Source organism: Syzygium oleosum, unplaced genomic scaffold, assembly GCF_021117445.2.
Source record: "Syzygium oleosum isolate NSW1041296 unplaced genomic scaffold, Sole_v2.1 Sole_v2.40, whole genome shotgun sequence".
Taxonomy (NCBI): Eukaryota; Viridiplantae; Streptophyta; class Magnoliopsida; order Myrtales; family Myrtaceae; genus Syzygium; species Syzygium oleosum.
This window is the reverse complement of record NW_026607524.1, coordinates 1,930,046-1,947,058: the sequence shown is the minus strand read 5'-3', so window position 1 is coordinate 1,947,058 and position 17,013 is coordinate 1,930,046. Positions and strand designations below refer to the sequence as shown.

At 42.6% G+C, this 17,013-nt stretch overlaps 2 protein-coding genes across 2 annotated transcripts; both read right to left on the bottom strand.

Moving 5' to 3' along the window:
• Positions 1 to 4,186: 4,186 nt before the first annotated feature.
• On the bottom strand, positions 4,187 to 6,048 carry LOC115692166 (berberine bridge enzyme-like 13). The gene has a single exon (XM_030618930.2). The coding sequence runs from the start codon at positions 5,993 to 5,995 to the stop codon at positions 4,379 to 4,381; it is 1,617 nt and encodes a 538-aa protein (XP_030474790.1). The 5' UTR covers positions 5,996 to 6,048; the 3' UTR covers positions 4,187 to 4,378.
• Positions 6,049 to 14,970: 8,922 nt separating this feature from the next.
• LOC115692167 (berberine bridge enzyme-like 15) lies at positions 14,971 to 16,764 on the bottom strand. Its single transcript, XM_030618931.2, has one exon. It carries the CDS (start codon positions 16,710 to 16,712, stop codon positions 15,105 to 15,107), a length of 1,608 nt encoding a protein of 535 aa, XP_030474791.1. The 5' UTR covers positions 16,713 to 16,764; the 3' UTR covers positions 14,971 to 15,104.
• Between the last annotated feature and the right edge of the window lie 249 nt (positions 16,765 to 17,013).

Sequence of the window (17,013 nt, the reverse complement as noted above, 5' to 3'; positions counted from 1 at the left end):
CCTCTCCCTTTTGGCTCGACCCTTTTCACCAACTCTCTGAGATGTGCCCTTTGTGCGAACGACATATTCCATTCCCAAAGTCCAACTGCAGCAGCAAATGCCAATAGACATTATTCACGTTCACCATACACGTGAAACCAGACAATTACTTGGGACTTTGTCGTTGCCTCAACCACCAACCAGCCATGAGTTTGTCCTGCTATGCCTGACCTGACCTGTCGTGGAATCCTCACCGAGGGGTTCCTCTTGCCCTTTTGCTATAATTACACTGAATCCGCTCCTACTTCCCGAATTATTGCTCAATCAAAGGACTTTAACTGCCACCCCCTCATGGAGATTAGCCTGGCACAGTGGAGCTTAGGGTTTATTAATGATCCCTGTCGGGATACTTTTTGGTGATTGTTCCCACCTACCCAATTTTGTACTAATCTTGCTTTCGCCATTTTGTAATTGAAGTCTTGGTAACGGGTGCATACAGGACACGTGTTAGATATTCTTAGGTTTCGTTTGTTTTGCACAAAACAATTTCTGGATTTTTTGGATTTTCGGGTGTTCTATTCATGAAAAATAAATTAGTTAAGAAAAACAGTTTTCCTTCAATGAAAAAATAACTTCAAAACTGGGGAAAATGATTTCCTCTTTTCTCTTTCCTCTCTACACTCCTTCACATTCATTTTCTTTTTAATTATTTTTTTCTTTTCTTTTATCAATTTATTTTTTATTTTATAATTTTAATTTTCTTTTCTTTTCTTTTTTCTTTGTTGGTTGCTGGCCACGGCGACGGCCAGCGATTGGCCATGGGCAAGGCGAGGGACGAGCTTGCCCATGGCCGACGAGGCGAGGCCTCGGGCGAGGCCAAGCCTCACCTATGGTCGGTTGCCGGCCGTCGCTGTGGCTAGCAACTAGCAGAGGAAGAAAGAAAAGAAAAAATAGAAGAGAAAGAAAAGAAAAGAAAAGAAATATAAAAATTTATTCAAAAACTCAAAAATAAAAAAATAATTAAACATTTGAATTTTTTTAAATAGTAAAATAAAATAAAAAAATTATTGAAATGAGTGGAAGGAGGAAAATCAAATAAGATTTTCTGTATCGAACGATGAAAATAATTTTCGGTTCATTTTCAGGTCTCAGCCGAATATCGGAAAATATTGTTATTACTTTCTGGAAAACATTTTTCAAAAACGTCATTTTTTGCGAAACGAACGGAGCCTTAATAAACAAAGTTTTTTCATTGTCGATGTGGTGATTGCGCATAACACGAGAAAGGTAGTGTTTTGAAAATGGCAAACTTTCGTTGTTTAGATATATGTTAACAAAATCACTTTCATTTTTGGAACGCTAATGATAGGCATGGATTGGTCAGAGAGAGGGGCCTCAGGTTATGCAATCCCTATCAATTGCCAGGCATACTTTAGTCAATAAAATATTCCTTCCCATGCTTTAATTGTCTCTAATTGTTGTTTCACAACTGCTCCGGTCGTCATGCGTACGCTCCTAATTGATTCGTAAAGTGACTTCATGCAAGACATCATGCCTCTCTTCATCTAGTAACACTAAACTTAGTGATGCGTTGCCCTCAATTTGGCATTTCGAATGCGTCATATGATACTAAGATAAGGTTGGAAGGATATGAAGGGATACAGAAACCAAGTGTTAGATGCCCTTCATTCCTTCATTCCTTGATGTGGCAAGAGACATCTTATGGGCAAATCAAGGGACATCTAATGCGTTCATGTCCCTCAACTGGCTGATGTGACAAAGTTTCCATGAGAGGGGGGAGGCTGGGTCTCGCCTACTGCTGAAGAGGGCCCGACCGCTAGCACTCGCCATGGCAAGGTGAGAGTGAATGGGACTTCGTTAGACCTGGGCAAGGCCTTCGCTATCATAACTAGGTAAGCACAACTATGTCTGGTTAGTAGCCACAAACAAGCAATGGTCGAGCAACCTCGCCTGGTCTCTAGTGAGGGTCATCAACCCTCGCAAGTGCCAGCCTCCCTCCCTCTTTCTCTCCACCATCTTAAAGCTTTTTTATAATACAGATGCGGTGTGCCACATCAGTTCCACATTACAATTCTCCTAGCATTGGTACTGTCATGGTAACATAATTGGGAAAAAGCACCAAAAAAGTCCTAAATCTATTGTATTTGTACCAATTCAATCCTAAACCTTTCAATTGGACTAATTTATTCCTAATCCTTTTGCATTTGTGCCAATTCAATTCATTTGACCAAATTTAGGCAAGAAATCACTGATGTGGATGTGAACGGTCCTACTTGGCACGGACAACATTGACGTAGACTTTTTTTGTAATAATTCTTTTATAAAATTTTTGATTTTTTTATAATTTTTTTTTGCTCTCTTCTTTTCTTTCCCTTTTCTTTTTGGTAGTGGCCAGAAAGGGAAATAAAAAAAATTATTAAAAAATAAAAATTTATCAAAAAATTATAAAAAATGTGCATGTCAGTGTTAGCCGTATTATGTAGGACTATTGGCATTCACATCAATGATTTCCGACCTAAATTGGTAGGATGGAACAAATTGACACAAATGCAAAAGGTTTAGAACTAAATTGGACCAATTGAAATGTTTAGGACTGAATTGATATCAATACAATAGGTTTATGACTTTTTTGATACTTTTCCCTAACATAATTATCCGAATTGCTGATTTAAGGTATTGGATTTTGTATTTGGTAATAGTTAAAATACTCTATTGGATGAATGAAAAGAAGATAGAGGACTACACAAAAAAATAGTTGGGGACCGAAAGTGTACCCAGAAATGCAAAAATAAAACAAGTGTACTTGACCTAGGAAAGAATTAAAAATGACTGTCTTAGAAGCCATCATCCGGAAATTCATAATATGAGTGCCGGAGTACTAATGTAATCTCCAAGGAGTAAATCTTTTTTGGTCAAATCCCAGGAGTAAATTGAGTGGTCAAACATTTTATTCGAATCTGACAAACCCTCAATTTATATCATGCTAGGGCTTGTGAATGAAGTACATGACGCAGTTTGCGTGCATTCAGAGACTAGAATTGTCAAAGATTCGGATAATCGATCCTTATTTTCTTGAAATGAAAACAAAAAGTACTGATATGACTCATCAAAAAGTTGGTGATCCCTAGGAGTAGGAGAACCAACATTAGACTGGTAGAAAAAATGGGCATGATATATGCACTCATGGAAGCATCGAATGATTTTAACAAAAAGAAGGTCACAAGGTTTCCTCACTCCTGACACTCACGTGGTAATAGTGAACTGAAATGGACTGACCACCTCCCACGTTCCCGTGATTTCATGGGATATAAAAACGGTAAGAAATCCAAATGAAAGATAATGCTTGTGAGAGTAAATTACAAAACTCCCCTCATTATGACGTGGGTCAATAGAATAGTGCCCTTGATGTGATTCGACTAAATTATTTCCCATGACATGATGGACAAATTTACTTCCCCCACATACGTCCTTAGCAAAAGATTGCCATACGTCTTGGTCAATCCATAGAAGTTGATTGATGGCGTAATCTAACCCGCAAAAGTTGATTCACGAAATTTCCCCATGCGTCGAACCCTTCGAAATAACAAGGAGCAAGCCCCGGCCATAAAAAAAAAGGAAAAAAAATATGTACTTTTTATATTTATCAAATTACGCAAAAGGATTCGCAAATAAATGCGCTAAGGCTACAACCAATCCATAAATTGTTAACGCTTCCATGAAAGCAGGCTAAGTAACAAAGTGCCTCGTTTTTTTGCTCCACCTCATGCTGTCTTGCAATACTTTCTATAGCTTGGCCCGTAACGGCACCTTGACCAACTTCAGGTCCAATAAAAGCAAAGCTCGATAATTAACCCATCAACAATAAAGGGAGCGGCAAAAATTAGTGGATTAGTGGGACAAGTGGAAACATTAAACAGGATGCTGACGTCGCTTTATAAACAGATTGTGTAATCAATCTTGGGAAACATACGTAATGCTGGTTCATGTTCGACAATGACAGCCACCCTCTTTGGCCATCACATCCCTAAGGCATTTGGAAGCGCAGCTCATTCGATGCTTAGCTTTTTCTAAAAAAGTATAGAGTTTGTCTTTTACAGCTTAGGCAGGAAGATATGAGATCAACATAAGAAAATAAAAGTATTGAGAGAGAGAGAGAGAGAGAGAGAGAGAGAGAGAGAGAGAGAGAGATGGAAACTGATGTTTGTCTATGATTAAGCTCACAGTGCACACTGCCATGCAGTTACTCCAAAGAGGGGGGAAAAAGGCCAAAACCAAAAGAGTAAAAAGAAAGGAAAAGAAAAAGAAAAAGAAGAAAAGCCACTAGCCATCAAACTCTGTAGTGGTCCAAGCAAATCTTACACTAATCAATCAATACTCTCTATTTCCCTTTATTCACAGGAAGAGGAGGAATGCTCTGCTCATGCCTAAAGAAGTTATCAGGGTCGACCCTGCTCTTGACCTGAACCAACCTGTTGAAATTGCCCTTGAAATACCTCAGACCCCAAGAGCTCGCCTCCATCAAGCTGTTGTAACCTTTCTTGTTCATGCCCAAATCGAGATCCCTGTAATTCACATAGGCCTCTCTGGGATTCTTGGACACATAAGCTCCCATGTAGTCATACAACTTCCCGATCCAGCTCATGTGCCTGGCCATGCTCTCGGTCCCATCCTGCCAGGTCGCCACATACTGAATCTTGAACAGTGTTCCCCACCGGTGCGGGAACGGTGTCGCCGACTCAGGGACCCGGGCCATCGCCCCACCGTACGGGTTCCATATCATGAATGGGACCTCCTCCTCGAAGTATATCTTCCACAGGCCCAAGAGTCCCTCCTCGGAGATCGGGGTCCTCACGAAGTCGGACTTGGCCTTGAAATAGTTCCGGAACAGTGGCTTCCCCTGTAGGAGGACCTCTGGGGCGGTCGTGTTCGGGTACCCTTGGATGTACAGGACTGACTGAATCCAGCTTGTCTCGACACAGTTGGCCCGCGTCAGGCCCAGCTCCGGGAAGCCCTTGCCCATGATTCCGAGGAGGGTGTCCGGGTCTCCTAGGAAGAGGGCGTTGTAGGAGGTCATCACCGTCCGGTTCGCCGTTAGATTGGCGCTCGAGGCCTGGATGATGACTCTGATGAAGAGCCTGTCGTCGAGCTTTGGTGCTACTTTTTGCCATTTGTACAGGAGCTTCGTTGCGCCTTGTTCGAGGGTCTTGGTGACTGTGAACACAGTCACAGTCTCAGGCACATTGACCAATTTCAGCTTCCAGGCCAGGATTATGCCAAAACTGCCTCCGCCTCCTCCCCTGAGAGCCCAGAACAGGTCCTCCCCCATCGCCTTCCTGTCAAGAATCTTCCCCTTGGCGTCGACCATCCGGACGTCGAGCACGTTGTCAGCCCCAAGCCCAAACTTCCTCATCATTGACCCGTAGGCCCCGCCGGTGATGTGGCCCCCGACGCCCAGGCTCGTGCACAGGCCCATCGGGAACCCGTGAACCTTGCTCTTCTCGGCGATCCGGTAATAGACCTCCCCGACCGTGGCCCCTGCCTGGGCCCACGCCATGCCCTGGGGGATGTCCACCTCGATGGCACGGAGTGGGGCCAGGTCGAGCACAACGAAGGGGGACTCAATCTGGGACACGTAGGACACCGCCTCATAGTCGTGGCCCCCGCTCCGGATGCGGAGGGCGAGCCCGAGCCGCTTCGAGCAGACGACAGCAGCTTGGACATGGACCTCAGAAAGTGCGGTGAAGATGATCAAGGGCTTCGGTACCGTTGGGAGCAAGTACCGGAGGTTGTTCGCCGTTGAATTGAGGACGGATGTGAAGGAAGAGACATTATTCGGGGTGTAATACGAGGAAAGAGGAACAGGGTCCATGGAATTGGTCGAAAGGCAACGAAAGAAGGTCTGCTGAATGGGGTAAGTCGCAGATGTCCATGAAAACGACGAGACCAAGAAAAGCAAGAGAATCTGTGAAAGTAGCAGAGAGCTAGGAAACGCCATCTTTTGGGTCGATTTTGTTTTGCTCTCTTCAATCAGTTCAATTGACCAACCGCTTGGTGGATCGTGTATATATAGTGGATTTTCATGGCCCATGCAACGTGTGGATGATCTAATGCGAACGTCACTTTGGGTATGCAAGGTCTTCCATTATTTTAGCGTGGGGTTTTTTAATGTAATTATTGCAATAACTTCTGGTGAAAATGAACCAGTACAAGATAACGGGCCTCCCAAGTTCCGCGTATTACCTCCACGTCGAGATGAAGAAACACGTTTTCCATACCTGAACAGAGTATCTGGCCTAGCTAGGGATACATATTATCCAGACACCCCGTATCAATGTATCAAGAACAAAAAAAAAATGCGGATATAGTAGAATGGTAAAATCTCTCTTTGCCCAGGAGAAGACGCGGGTTCGATCCCCGCTCTGCCCCACATCGGTCTGAGCATGTTGCGAAATCAATGCTAAGAGAAAACGACAGGAAGAAATGTTGGTGAAGCTGAAATTGAGAGGGCAAAGGTTATGCCGCGTAAACCTAATAAAACGGTAGTAATCTCATTTTCCTATAATCTTATGCCGCAGCTAGCAAGCACGCGTATAGGTATCTGAATTGATGGTTCTGGAATATTGGAAGCAGGAAGTAAACTTGTTATAGTGAAAAACCGGCCCGGAATCGGTCGTTTCCCAGCTCTATTTGAATCACGTGAATATGTTTGCCTTGTCGGAATGGTAGCATCTAGATCAAGTAATGTCTTTATAGGAGAAAAATTGAATTAAAAAACCATTTATACATGAATATTTATTATATTCTTCAAGATGGTCATGAATAAAAGTCTCTTCCGAAGAAATCTTTAGTTACTGGTACTCGCTTTAATGACCATGAACAAAATGTGTGCATAAAAAGCCTCTAGGACTTGTGCTTTTTCTTTAAATTAGTTACTAGTTTGTGTTAACATGCTTTACGACTCGTGCTTTTCCATAAAATTGACGACTTATGCTTTAGCCTTTTGCGACTTGTGCTTTTCCTTAAACAATCTTTAACTTTCTTTTTAATTACTAATTGTCTAAATTTCTGTGTCATTTATTTGACATTTTCTCATAAGAGGTTTTACATCTTGTTCATTACCATCTCCGTTCTTCTGCAATAACAATGCTCCCAACATGGTTGTTGCCGCGAACACAACCGCCGGTGACACTGCTAGCGCCTTCACCGCCACCCATCCAGCATTATATCTCCCTAGCTTCTACTCAACCGCTGAGAGTCCCTCTCAATCATTCGTCCTACCATTACTAGTTTTAATTTTTTTAATTGGGCATATGAAAGTAGGTCATAGTTTACTTCAATAACTGAGTTTTGGCTTAAAGTTGATCGACTAATTAAGTCCCATGTAGTCTCGGGGTTATATATCAATACAGTCAGCGTTTACAAGTTTAGTTTTCAGCAGTTAATACGAAGCTTCTTAAACTATTCCTTTTGTCAGCAAAACTAAATGGAAAAGCATCTCACAATGGTCCGACTTGGGCTTTGGGGTTAGACCGGAACAAAAGTTTCTTCCCAAATTGAAACTTTTCATGGAGATTTCTCGTCCCAATATCAGATCACACCTTATGAGTTCCTTGTTAAAATATATCTCAAATTTAAACTCGTTGAATGAACCCGACTTGAATTAAATTATCCAGTACGTAAAAGTCCAAAGCCGAAGTTCAATGTGGATCTTACGGAAATTGTTTCCATATTGACTTCGGTCAAGATAACAAAAAAAAAAAGGAATGTCCATGTAAGCTTTCTTCTTTGACTCGGTCAACATCGGTGCAAGAAAGAAATAAAAGATACGGATATCTTTCCTTGGTAGAGCCAGTTTGATATTGCCTCATTGGAGTTAGACTTGGTTTCATGTCTCGGCATATACATACATACATATATACATACATATATACATACATACATACATACATATATATATATATATATATATATATATATATATATTCTGGGATGTATTTTTATGTCTCTTTGGAATTGTTGAAGCGCCATTTTATAAGTGAGTGTTGTGGGTGCTTAATTTGTGAGCGCCATCTGTAGGTGCTGGGTGCTTGGCAGTGGGTCTTTGTGCAGTGAAGCTTTGTTTGTGAATTGCATCCAAAAAACTAAGAGCTTCTAGTGTTGAAATCAATTACATCTTGTGGTAAGATTTTTTAATTTCTTTGTGAGATGAGAGATTATTTCATGAGGAATTGTAAGGGCTAAACGCTTATGAGTTATTGGGTGTAATCGGGAGTTGGAAAGCACTGAACTTGTTTAAGTGACTCGAATGTGATTGTAATGTCCGTTGTATAGCTTGATCTATAGTGGAATTCATCACTGCTCTCCCGGTGGACATAAGTCATTACGACCGAACCATGTAAATCCGATATTCATTTGTTTTCTTGTTCTGTTTCTTTTATTGTTCAATTGCTTATTTTCGAAACAATTGGTATTAGAGCCATACTTGGCTAAGTTGAAGCGAATCAATGGGAATGGAAGAGGGAAAGGTGAAAATCGACAAATTTCATGCGAATGATTTTGGTTTCCGAAAGATGCAAATTGGGGATTATTTATATCGGAGGAATTTGCACTCAGCCCTATCTAGGTAGAAACCAAAGTCGATGAAGCAAGCCGAATAGGAATTGCTAATTAGACAAGCGTTGGGTGTTATTCGGCTGGCGTTGGCTTGTAATGTCGCGTTTAGCATTGTGAAAAAGAAAACCACTATGGGATTGATGGAGCCCTCTACGATTAACAAGGTATATTTAATGAAACATTTGTCTAACTTAAAGATGAGCAAATGTGCATTAATTGCTGATGATATCAATGAATTCAATGTGATCATTAGTAAATAGAGTTTAGTGGAGATTGCCTTTGAATATAAGGTACGTGCTTTGATTCTATTATCCCCATTGCCTAATAATTGGAATACTACTGTTATTACTGTAAGTAATCCTTTGGGTCAACAAGCTTGACATTTGATGGAGTTCATGATGTGATTATGAGTGAGGATATCCATAAGAATGAATTTGGTGAACCTGAATTTGTTGCTTTAGTAGGTGAAAGTTGAGAAAGAATTGGTAATTGTGTTAGCAAAAGTAGTAGAAACCCAAATAAACGTAATCAGTCTATGACTGATGGTGATGTCTGTTGGAGTTGTGGCAAGAGGGGTCATCTTAAAAGTGATAGCTTTAAGCTAAAATATAACAAGGGTAAGGGTATTAGAATTGATTCAATTGTAACTTACTGTAATTCGGATAGTGCTGATTACATATTTGTCATTGATGTTTCATCGTTTGATGGATGGATTATGGATTAGGATTGTTCGTTTCATGTTACACCAAATAGGAACTAGTTTACTATTTATCAGTATATGGATAGTAGTAAAGTGTAGTCGAGGAACAACGCTGAGTGCGATGTTATAGGTGTTAACAATCTTAGAATCAAAATGCATGATGGTATTGTGATAACATTGACTAGAGGGAGACATGTTCAAGAATTGAAAAAGAACTTGATTTTCTTAAGTGTTATGGATTCGACTGGGTGTCGGTATATTTCAGAAGTGGAATTCATAAGGTTGTTCAAGGTGTCTTTGTGATAATAAGAGAAATAATGCACAGTGGCCTGTATGAGCTTCAAGATGACAGTGACGACTTTCGCCGTGAAGACGTCAAATGCATATGTTCGAGAGTTTGAATTGTGATATATGCGTTTGGGGTACATTAGTGAGAAAAGCCCAAAGTTTTCAAGTGAAAGGAATTTGCTATGTGGTTATGTTGGTGGTGAACTGAATGTATGCATGTGTTGTGACTTAGGTAAATGGCGAAAAGTGAAGTTCAGTATGACTGTTAAAGATAATCATGGAGATTGCAGAGTTAGTTCACTTGAATGTTCGTAGGTTGTCACGATTTCCTTGGAAGAGTGCCGGATTTATGCTAATAGCTATGAACTACTACTCGAGAAAGACTTGAGTGTTTTTGATACTATTGTTAGGATCAAGTAGTTGAGACCTTTGATAAAAAAGGAGATTAGTAAAACGATCAAGCATGCGCGGACTGATAGTAGAATTGAGTTTTGCTTGAAGCTGTTAAACGAATTCTGCATGAAGAAAGGCATAGTGAAACACGTGCTAGTGCCAATGAACTACATCATGTTACAGAGTTGATTAGTAGAACATTACTAGAGAAGACCCATAAAATGCTTTCTAGTGTTGGTTTGTCTAGGATATTCTCGGCGGATGTGCTTATTATAGCGAGCTAGCTGATGAATAGATCCCCATCAACTGCGATTAGATATTGGACTCTCGAAGAACTATGGTCAGGTAACGTTGCTGATTATTCTGTTCTTAGAATATTTGGTTGCCCATGTTATGTTAGAATTAGTGATGGTAAGCTCGATAGAAGGGCAAGAAAGTGCATGTTTCTAAGTTATGTACAAGGTGAACTGGGTTATCGGTTGTAGAGTCCGGAAATAAATATTTAGTACAAGCGATCATTTTAAAAAAATATATTTAGTAAATTATTTATTTTTCGCGAAATAAATGAAGCGAAGAAGAAAAGCTCGGGAGTGAGGGTTGAAAACTAGAGAATTAGCAAAAAGTGAAGATAACGCGGAGTTATCCTTGCTTACATACTGTTCTATCTGCGAAACGTGCTACTGATGAGACGGGTTGGTTTGTTAGAGGAAAGGGCAAAAAAAAATAAAAATTGGATAATGGTTGCTAAGATCAAGGATAAATCGGTGCAAACATTAAATGCATATCCCTTCAAATTCCAAAGCGAATGATGATTTATGGATATTAAAAAACAAGATCATGCACCATTGATTCTTTTGAAAGGGGACATATGATGACTAAAAAAAAATGACCAACTCTTAATTTATATCATTGAGTACTAAATTCAGTCGACTAGAGCAAAGTATGGTCAGAGCAGAAGTCATTAATAAATAAGCCAATACATGACCTATAAGCTCATCGATAATGCAAGATGTCGACACAACAAGATGGTGAGATTAGTGCAGAAGTTCTGACCAAAAAAAAAAAAAGATTGGTGCAGAAAATATTGATGAAATTATTCACCTGTTGACAACTTGCATGAAATCCACAAGTCACTGATAAAGTCATTGACGGTAAATTATTGCAGATTTCGCTACGTGTTGAGCAGTGTCATTTATGAAAAAAATAGAGATTTATCAACATATCAATCGAAGACAAAGAAAATTTGGTCAGACATGAATACAAAAATTGCCAGCAAATATGCCTATAATCCCATAATCTGTAAATTTTTGTGAATAATCACTATTAGATAATAGAGGATCGTGTTCACAATCTCGGAAAGCTTTAACTGCTAATCAATAACTCTAGATAGTGCTAAACAGTTATTAGCGGATCCATAATTCGTGACTGTAAATAATTGCTAATGGTGGAGTATAAAATCCCATGTTTAATCATTGAGAAGATCATCGATCAACAACAGAACACATGTTCTTCTGCATATTTCCTTTCATCTTTATTTTTCCTTCAAATTTAACCTTTTCAACACATTTAAATTTGCCCACCTCTTCTTATTCTCAAAATCTTTAATTACCGGTACTTGCAACTTAATATTTCTACTTTTACACCAGTTGCGTTCCTGTCCAAAATCAATAAAGAATCCCTCAAGTTCGATTCCTTTCTCGGCATTCCCACGGCGGAGTACTACAAAGATCTCTGATTTTCACATTTTGGTGAAATACATGTAGCAATTACTTTGACGTAGCCGTATTATCACGCCCCGAACCCTACGAGCGCGCGATCGTCCCTTCGTGGTCGTAATGTACGCGACATCCCAGGACTTGTCGCCGACCCAATCGAAATACTAACGAGCAACGCATGCGGAAGCAACCTCGAACTCTCCGTACAACATATAAACAACGGGATAGTAGAGAGACAAAGAATACACATCAACAAAACACTTTTATAAACATAACATCGATTACAACACATACATTTGCAAGCCTTCTATGAGGCCACTATCTACGAACCACGCACAACAACAAGGATCGGGTGATCGGGTGGTTGGTAAACTTAACTCCTCTACAAAAAGGGGCACTCAAAAGATGGGGTAACTCGACCTATCCTCAATCCCCGTAGTATCCTGGCAGCATCTCCGGATCAATCACGGTCGCGGGTCTGAAATGGTTTGGTTATACAACCATGAGAACACTTCTCAATAAGCAACTACCTAAGCCTCGCTTAGGCCAAAGCGTACCTCCGAACAATTTTAAACATGCAATACCGACATCCAACATGTCATAACAATCACAGGCGCCCTTACCTCGCCTCGGCACATACGTGAGCCCTGCACGTTAGAATATTGCCACAACATGGCAATTTGCTCCTCGAGCACATAATACAACCACATGACGTAAACGTACATAAAACGGTTATTAATCCAGACATGGTCAACAGCAACACAAGCACGTTGTATTCCCCAATGCATAACACACGATTATAAATGTCCAGATTATTAACGGCCCCTCGGGCCACCGAACCCCCGCCGGTCTTCTGGCGTAACCATGTATCGTCCCGCTACTTCGGCAACGGCAACGTCCGGAACCCCCGACCAGAAGGCATTCCACAAAGGAACATCGATCCGGCCTCCACCACGATCAACAACATCTAGAACCACCGCCTAGACGGCATCCGAACTCCCGTCGAGTATCGTCTAGAACCCCCGCCTAGACGGAACGTGTCGTGACCATGCACACACTCAACAACCATTACCGATTCTTATCTTTATGAATTAACCAAATGCCAACTAAGTCTACACTCATCAATTAAAAAGCCTCGCCTTTCTTTTGTAACAAAATCTCCGAAAAGTCCCCGAGGGAGAGAAAAACCGAGTACGCACATAATCGGGGCCAAATTGGGCAGCTGTGCAGTGACCGAAATCCGTTTGAAATAAATAGTAAATCAACTCCAAAAATTATGAAATTTGGATATGTTGCATAAAACATCTTGATAAACATTTTCCGTGAGAACTCGAAACCCAGTTCTGATTGTAAGTACCTCGTTTTGACACTCAAAGCCGGACAGAACCCGGTTCGCTTGGACAGCCCCTTAGACCATAAAAAATACAACTCATTCAGTACCCAAATTACTTTGGAAAGCTCTGAAATTTTTATATGTCATAGACACGGATGTTCTCAACAAATTTTTGTGAAGAAAGTTTATTGAAAAGAGGTCTGAAAAAAATTTATAGAAAATCGGAAAGACCAAAAGGTCGGGTGAAGAGTAAATCCGGCAGACTGAATTCGGTCAAAAAATGGACTTACGAATGGCACTAAATGATCTCCAAAAATTCCATATTTAATATATGTCATACTTAAAAATGTTATGAACAACTTTTATGAAGAACACTTCCTCAAATTCGGCCCACACAAGTCACAAAAAAATAGCAAAATCCAGCGACGCAGCAGCAACCTTACCGGAAATCAACCAACAAGCACCACCAAGCAAACCAAGCACAACCAGCCACTAAACCAACTATCCACAGCCCTTAAACCATCCCTAACATGTCCATTAGTCACCCCTTAGCCTAGTCAAGGGTTAGGAAGCCACTTACTTGGAAAAACCCAAGAAAACCGAGCAAGAAATGAAAGAAATGGTGGTGCGGTGAGCAGCGGCGGTCTCCGGCGGTGAGCGGCTGTTTCCGGTGACCTGGACGGCGGCTGCTGGTCGGAACAAGGCTGAACAAGGGGCTGGTCTGGCGGGATGAAATGGAGAAGCCGAAGAAGAAGCAGAACTAGAAACAGAAGTGAAGAAGAAAGAAGCAGAAGACACGAAGCCAAGAAGGAAAAGAAGAAAAGAAGAAAAAGAAGAAAAAGAGAGAGAGAGGAGTTGGTGGGGGAGTCAGCAGCAACGTGGGGTTGGTCGGGAAGTCGGCGGGATCAGCAAGCGGAGGCGAAGTTAGCGGCGGCAGCAATTAGCGAGAAACTTGACAAGGTGAGCAAAACAGTAGAAGCAACATGGGGGTGTCAGCAGCAACGCGGGGGAGGGGGGGGGGGAAAGAGGAGGAAGTCAGCAGTAGCATGGGTGGACGTGGGGGTGCAGCGGAAAAGAAGGAAAGGAAGTCAGCAAGCAAAACAGAAGCAGCAATGTGGGGCTGCTCGGCGGGGAAAGAGGAGGAGGAGAGAGAGAGGAGTGGGGTTCAACATTATCCCTCAAAATCTTGCCCAATTTCCTTTTTTTTTTTCAAATTCCGATCAACCCGATAATTGGCCACGCTTAATGAGACGGCGTCCGACAAATTAATCGTGGAAATCTTGAAGCTTCGACGCCCAATTCGGATTCTAATTAATGGCCAAATTCAATCGAATGCGACTTTAGCGTATCTCGAACTAACGGGCGACTTTTAGGAATTACGCATATTGACTCGTGACCGATTTGATATCGAGCCACATCTAAGTTTACTCGAGCCATGGTGGCCTCGGTTGTCATGTAATTGCGAGGGTCAATCACTAGTTCCGAATGACGCGATCGTTCGGATTAGGTTTAGGATCGATTGAAATTCATACAATGGCCATGCGGAATCACCTGCGATCCAATTGCACAACATTTGCGAATCATTCCATAACCATCCTTGGATTGGCCTATAACGGCCCAAAATATTCCCTTGTCAATCCTTATGGTCGAAGTGTCAATTCATGGCCAAGTTCTTAGGTCCACGTACTTGATTCCTAGCTAGTCATTCCCTAACGGTTAGTCTACTCGAGAGTGATCAATTCCGAGCGAGATTTAACTGAAAGCGCATTGAAGAAATATTCATTTCATAAATCCCGAAAATGGGTCGAAATTCAAAATGTCACACGTATACACAAATCGTGTAATCAATCTTCCGAAAATTATGTAATGTTGGTTCAAATTTGACAGCCACCCTATTTCGCCATCACATCCCTAAAGCATTTAGAAGCACCATGCATGCGATGATAAGTTCTTTATAGGGATTAAAATTTGTCTTTTACATCTTAAGTAGAAAGATATGAGATAAAACCCTGAAGAGGCCCAAGCAAATCTTGCATTATTCAATCGATGCTTTCTAATTCCCTCACTTCACAGGAAGAGGAGGAATGCTCTGCTCATGCCTAAAGAAGTTATCAGGGTCTACCCTGGTCTTGACCTGAACCAACCTGTTAAAATTGCTCTTGTAATACTTCAAACCCCAAGAACTTGCCTCCATCAAGCTGTTGATACCTTTCTTGTTCATGCCCAAATCGAGGTCCCTATAATTTACATAGGCCTCTCTAGGATTTTTGGACACATAGGGACCCATGTAGTCATACAGCTTCTCGATCCAGCTCATGTGCCTGGCCATGTTCTTGGCCCCATCCTGCCAAGACACTGAATACTGGATCTTGAACAGCGTGCCGCGCCGGTGCGGGAATGGTGTCGCCGACTCAGGGACCCGGGCCATCTCCCCGCCGTATGGGTTCCATATCATCACTGGGTTCTCCTCATCGAAGTACATTTTCCAAAGGCCCAAGAGGCCCTTCTTGGGGATCGGGGTCCTCACGAAGTCGGACTTGGACTTGAAGTAGCCCTGAAACTGGAGCTTCCCCTGGAGGAGGACCTCTGGGGCAGTCGTGTTCGGATACAGCGCCATGTACAGGACCGACCCGATCCAGCTCGTCTTGGTGCAGTCGGCCCGCGTTACGCCCAGCTCAGGAAAGCGCTTGCTCATGATTCCAAGGAGGGTGTCCAAGTCTCCTAGGAAAAGGGCGTTGTAGGAGGTAGTCACTGTCCGGTTCGCCGTCAGGTTGGCGCTCGAGGCCTGGATCATGACCTTGAGGAAGAGCCTGTCATCGAGCTTTGGTGCTATCTTTTGCCATTTGTACAGGAGCTTGGTTGCGCCTTGTTCGAGGGTCTTGGTGACTGTGAACACAGTCACAGTCTCAGGCACATCGACCAATTTCAGCTTCCAAGCCAGGATTATGCCGAAACTGCCTCCGCCGCCTCCCCTGAGTGCCCAGAAAAGATCCTCCCCCATCGCCTTCCGGTCAAGAATCTTCCCCTTGGCGTCGACCATCCGGACGTCGAGCACGTTGTCGGCCCCAAGCCCAAACTTCCTCATCATTGACCCGTAGGCCCCGCCGGTGATGTGACCCCCTATGCCCAGGCTAGTGCACAGGCCCATCGGGAACCCGTGGACCCTGCTCTTCTCGGCAATCCGGTAATAGACCTCCCCGACCGTGGCCCCTGCCTGGGCCCACGCCGTGCCCCGGGGGATGTCCACCTGGATGGCGCGGAGGTGGGCCAGGTCGAGCACGAGGAAGGGGGACTCCATCTGGGACACATAGGAGACAGCCTCGTAGTCGTGGCCCCCGCTCCGGACGCGGAGGGCGAGCCCGAACTGCCTAGAGCAGAGGACAGCGGCCTGGACATGGGCCTCACACAGCGGGGTGAAGATGATCACGGGCTTCGGCACGGTCGGGAGCAAGTACCGGAGGTTGTTCGCTGTGGAATTGAGGACGGACGTGAAGGAAGAGACGTTATTCGGGGTGTAATACGAGGAAAGAGGAACAGAATTCCTGGAATTTGTCGAAAGGCAACGAAAGAAGGTCTGTTGAATCGCGTAAGTCGCAGATGCCCATGAAGATGACAAGACCAAGAAAAAGAAGAGAATCTGTGAAAGCAGCAGAGAGCTACGAAACGCCATTTTTTCAGGTCGGTTTTTGCTGTGCTCTCATTCAATGAATTCAATTGAACAAGCGTTTGGTGGGTCGTGCATATATAGTGGATTTTCAAGGCCTGGACAACGTGGCGATGATCCAATGCAAACATCACTTTGGGTCATCAAGGTGTTCCATCAATTTAGTGTGGGGTCTCCAAATTTCTTTTGCGTATTATATTCTCCACTTGTTTCTCAATCCCCTATTGAAACACGTGACGGAAATTTCTCTCCCCAAGATCACGTCACGCCTAAAGGTTCATCGCATTCTGGGACAATATTTGCAACT

Coding starts and splice junctions, on each gene's coding strand:
- LOC115692166 (XM_030618930.2), bottom strand. CDS start 5,995: ATGGCGTTTCCTAGCTCTCTGCTACTTTCACAGATTCTCTTGCTTTTC.
- LOC115692167 (XM_030618931.2), bottom strand. CDS start 16,712: ATGGCGTTTCGTAGCTCTCTGCTGCTTTCACAGATTCTCTTCTTTTTC.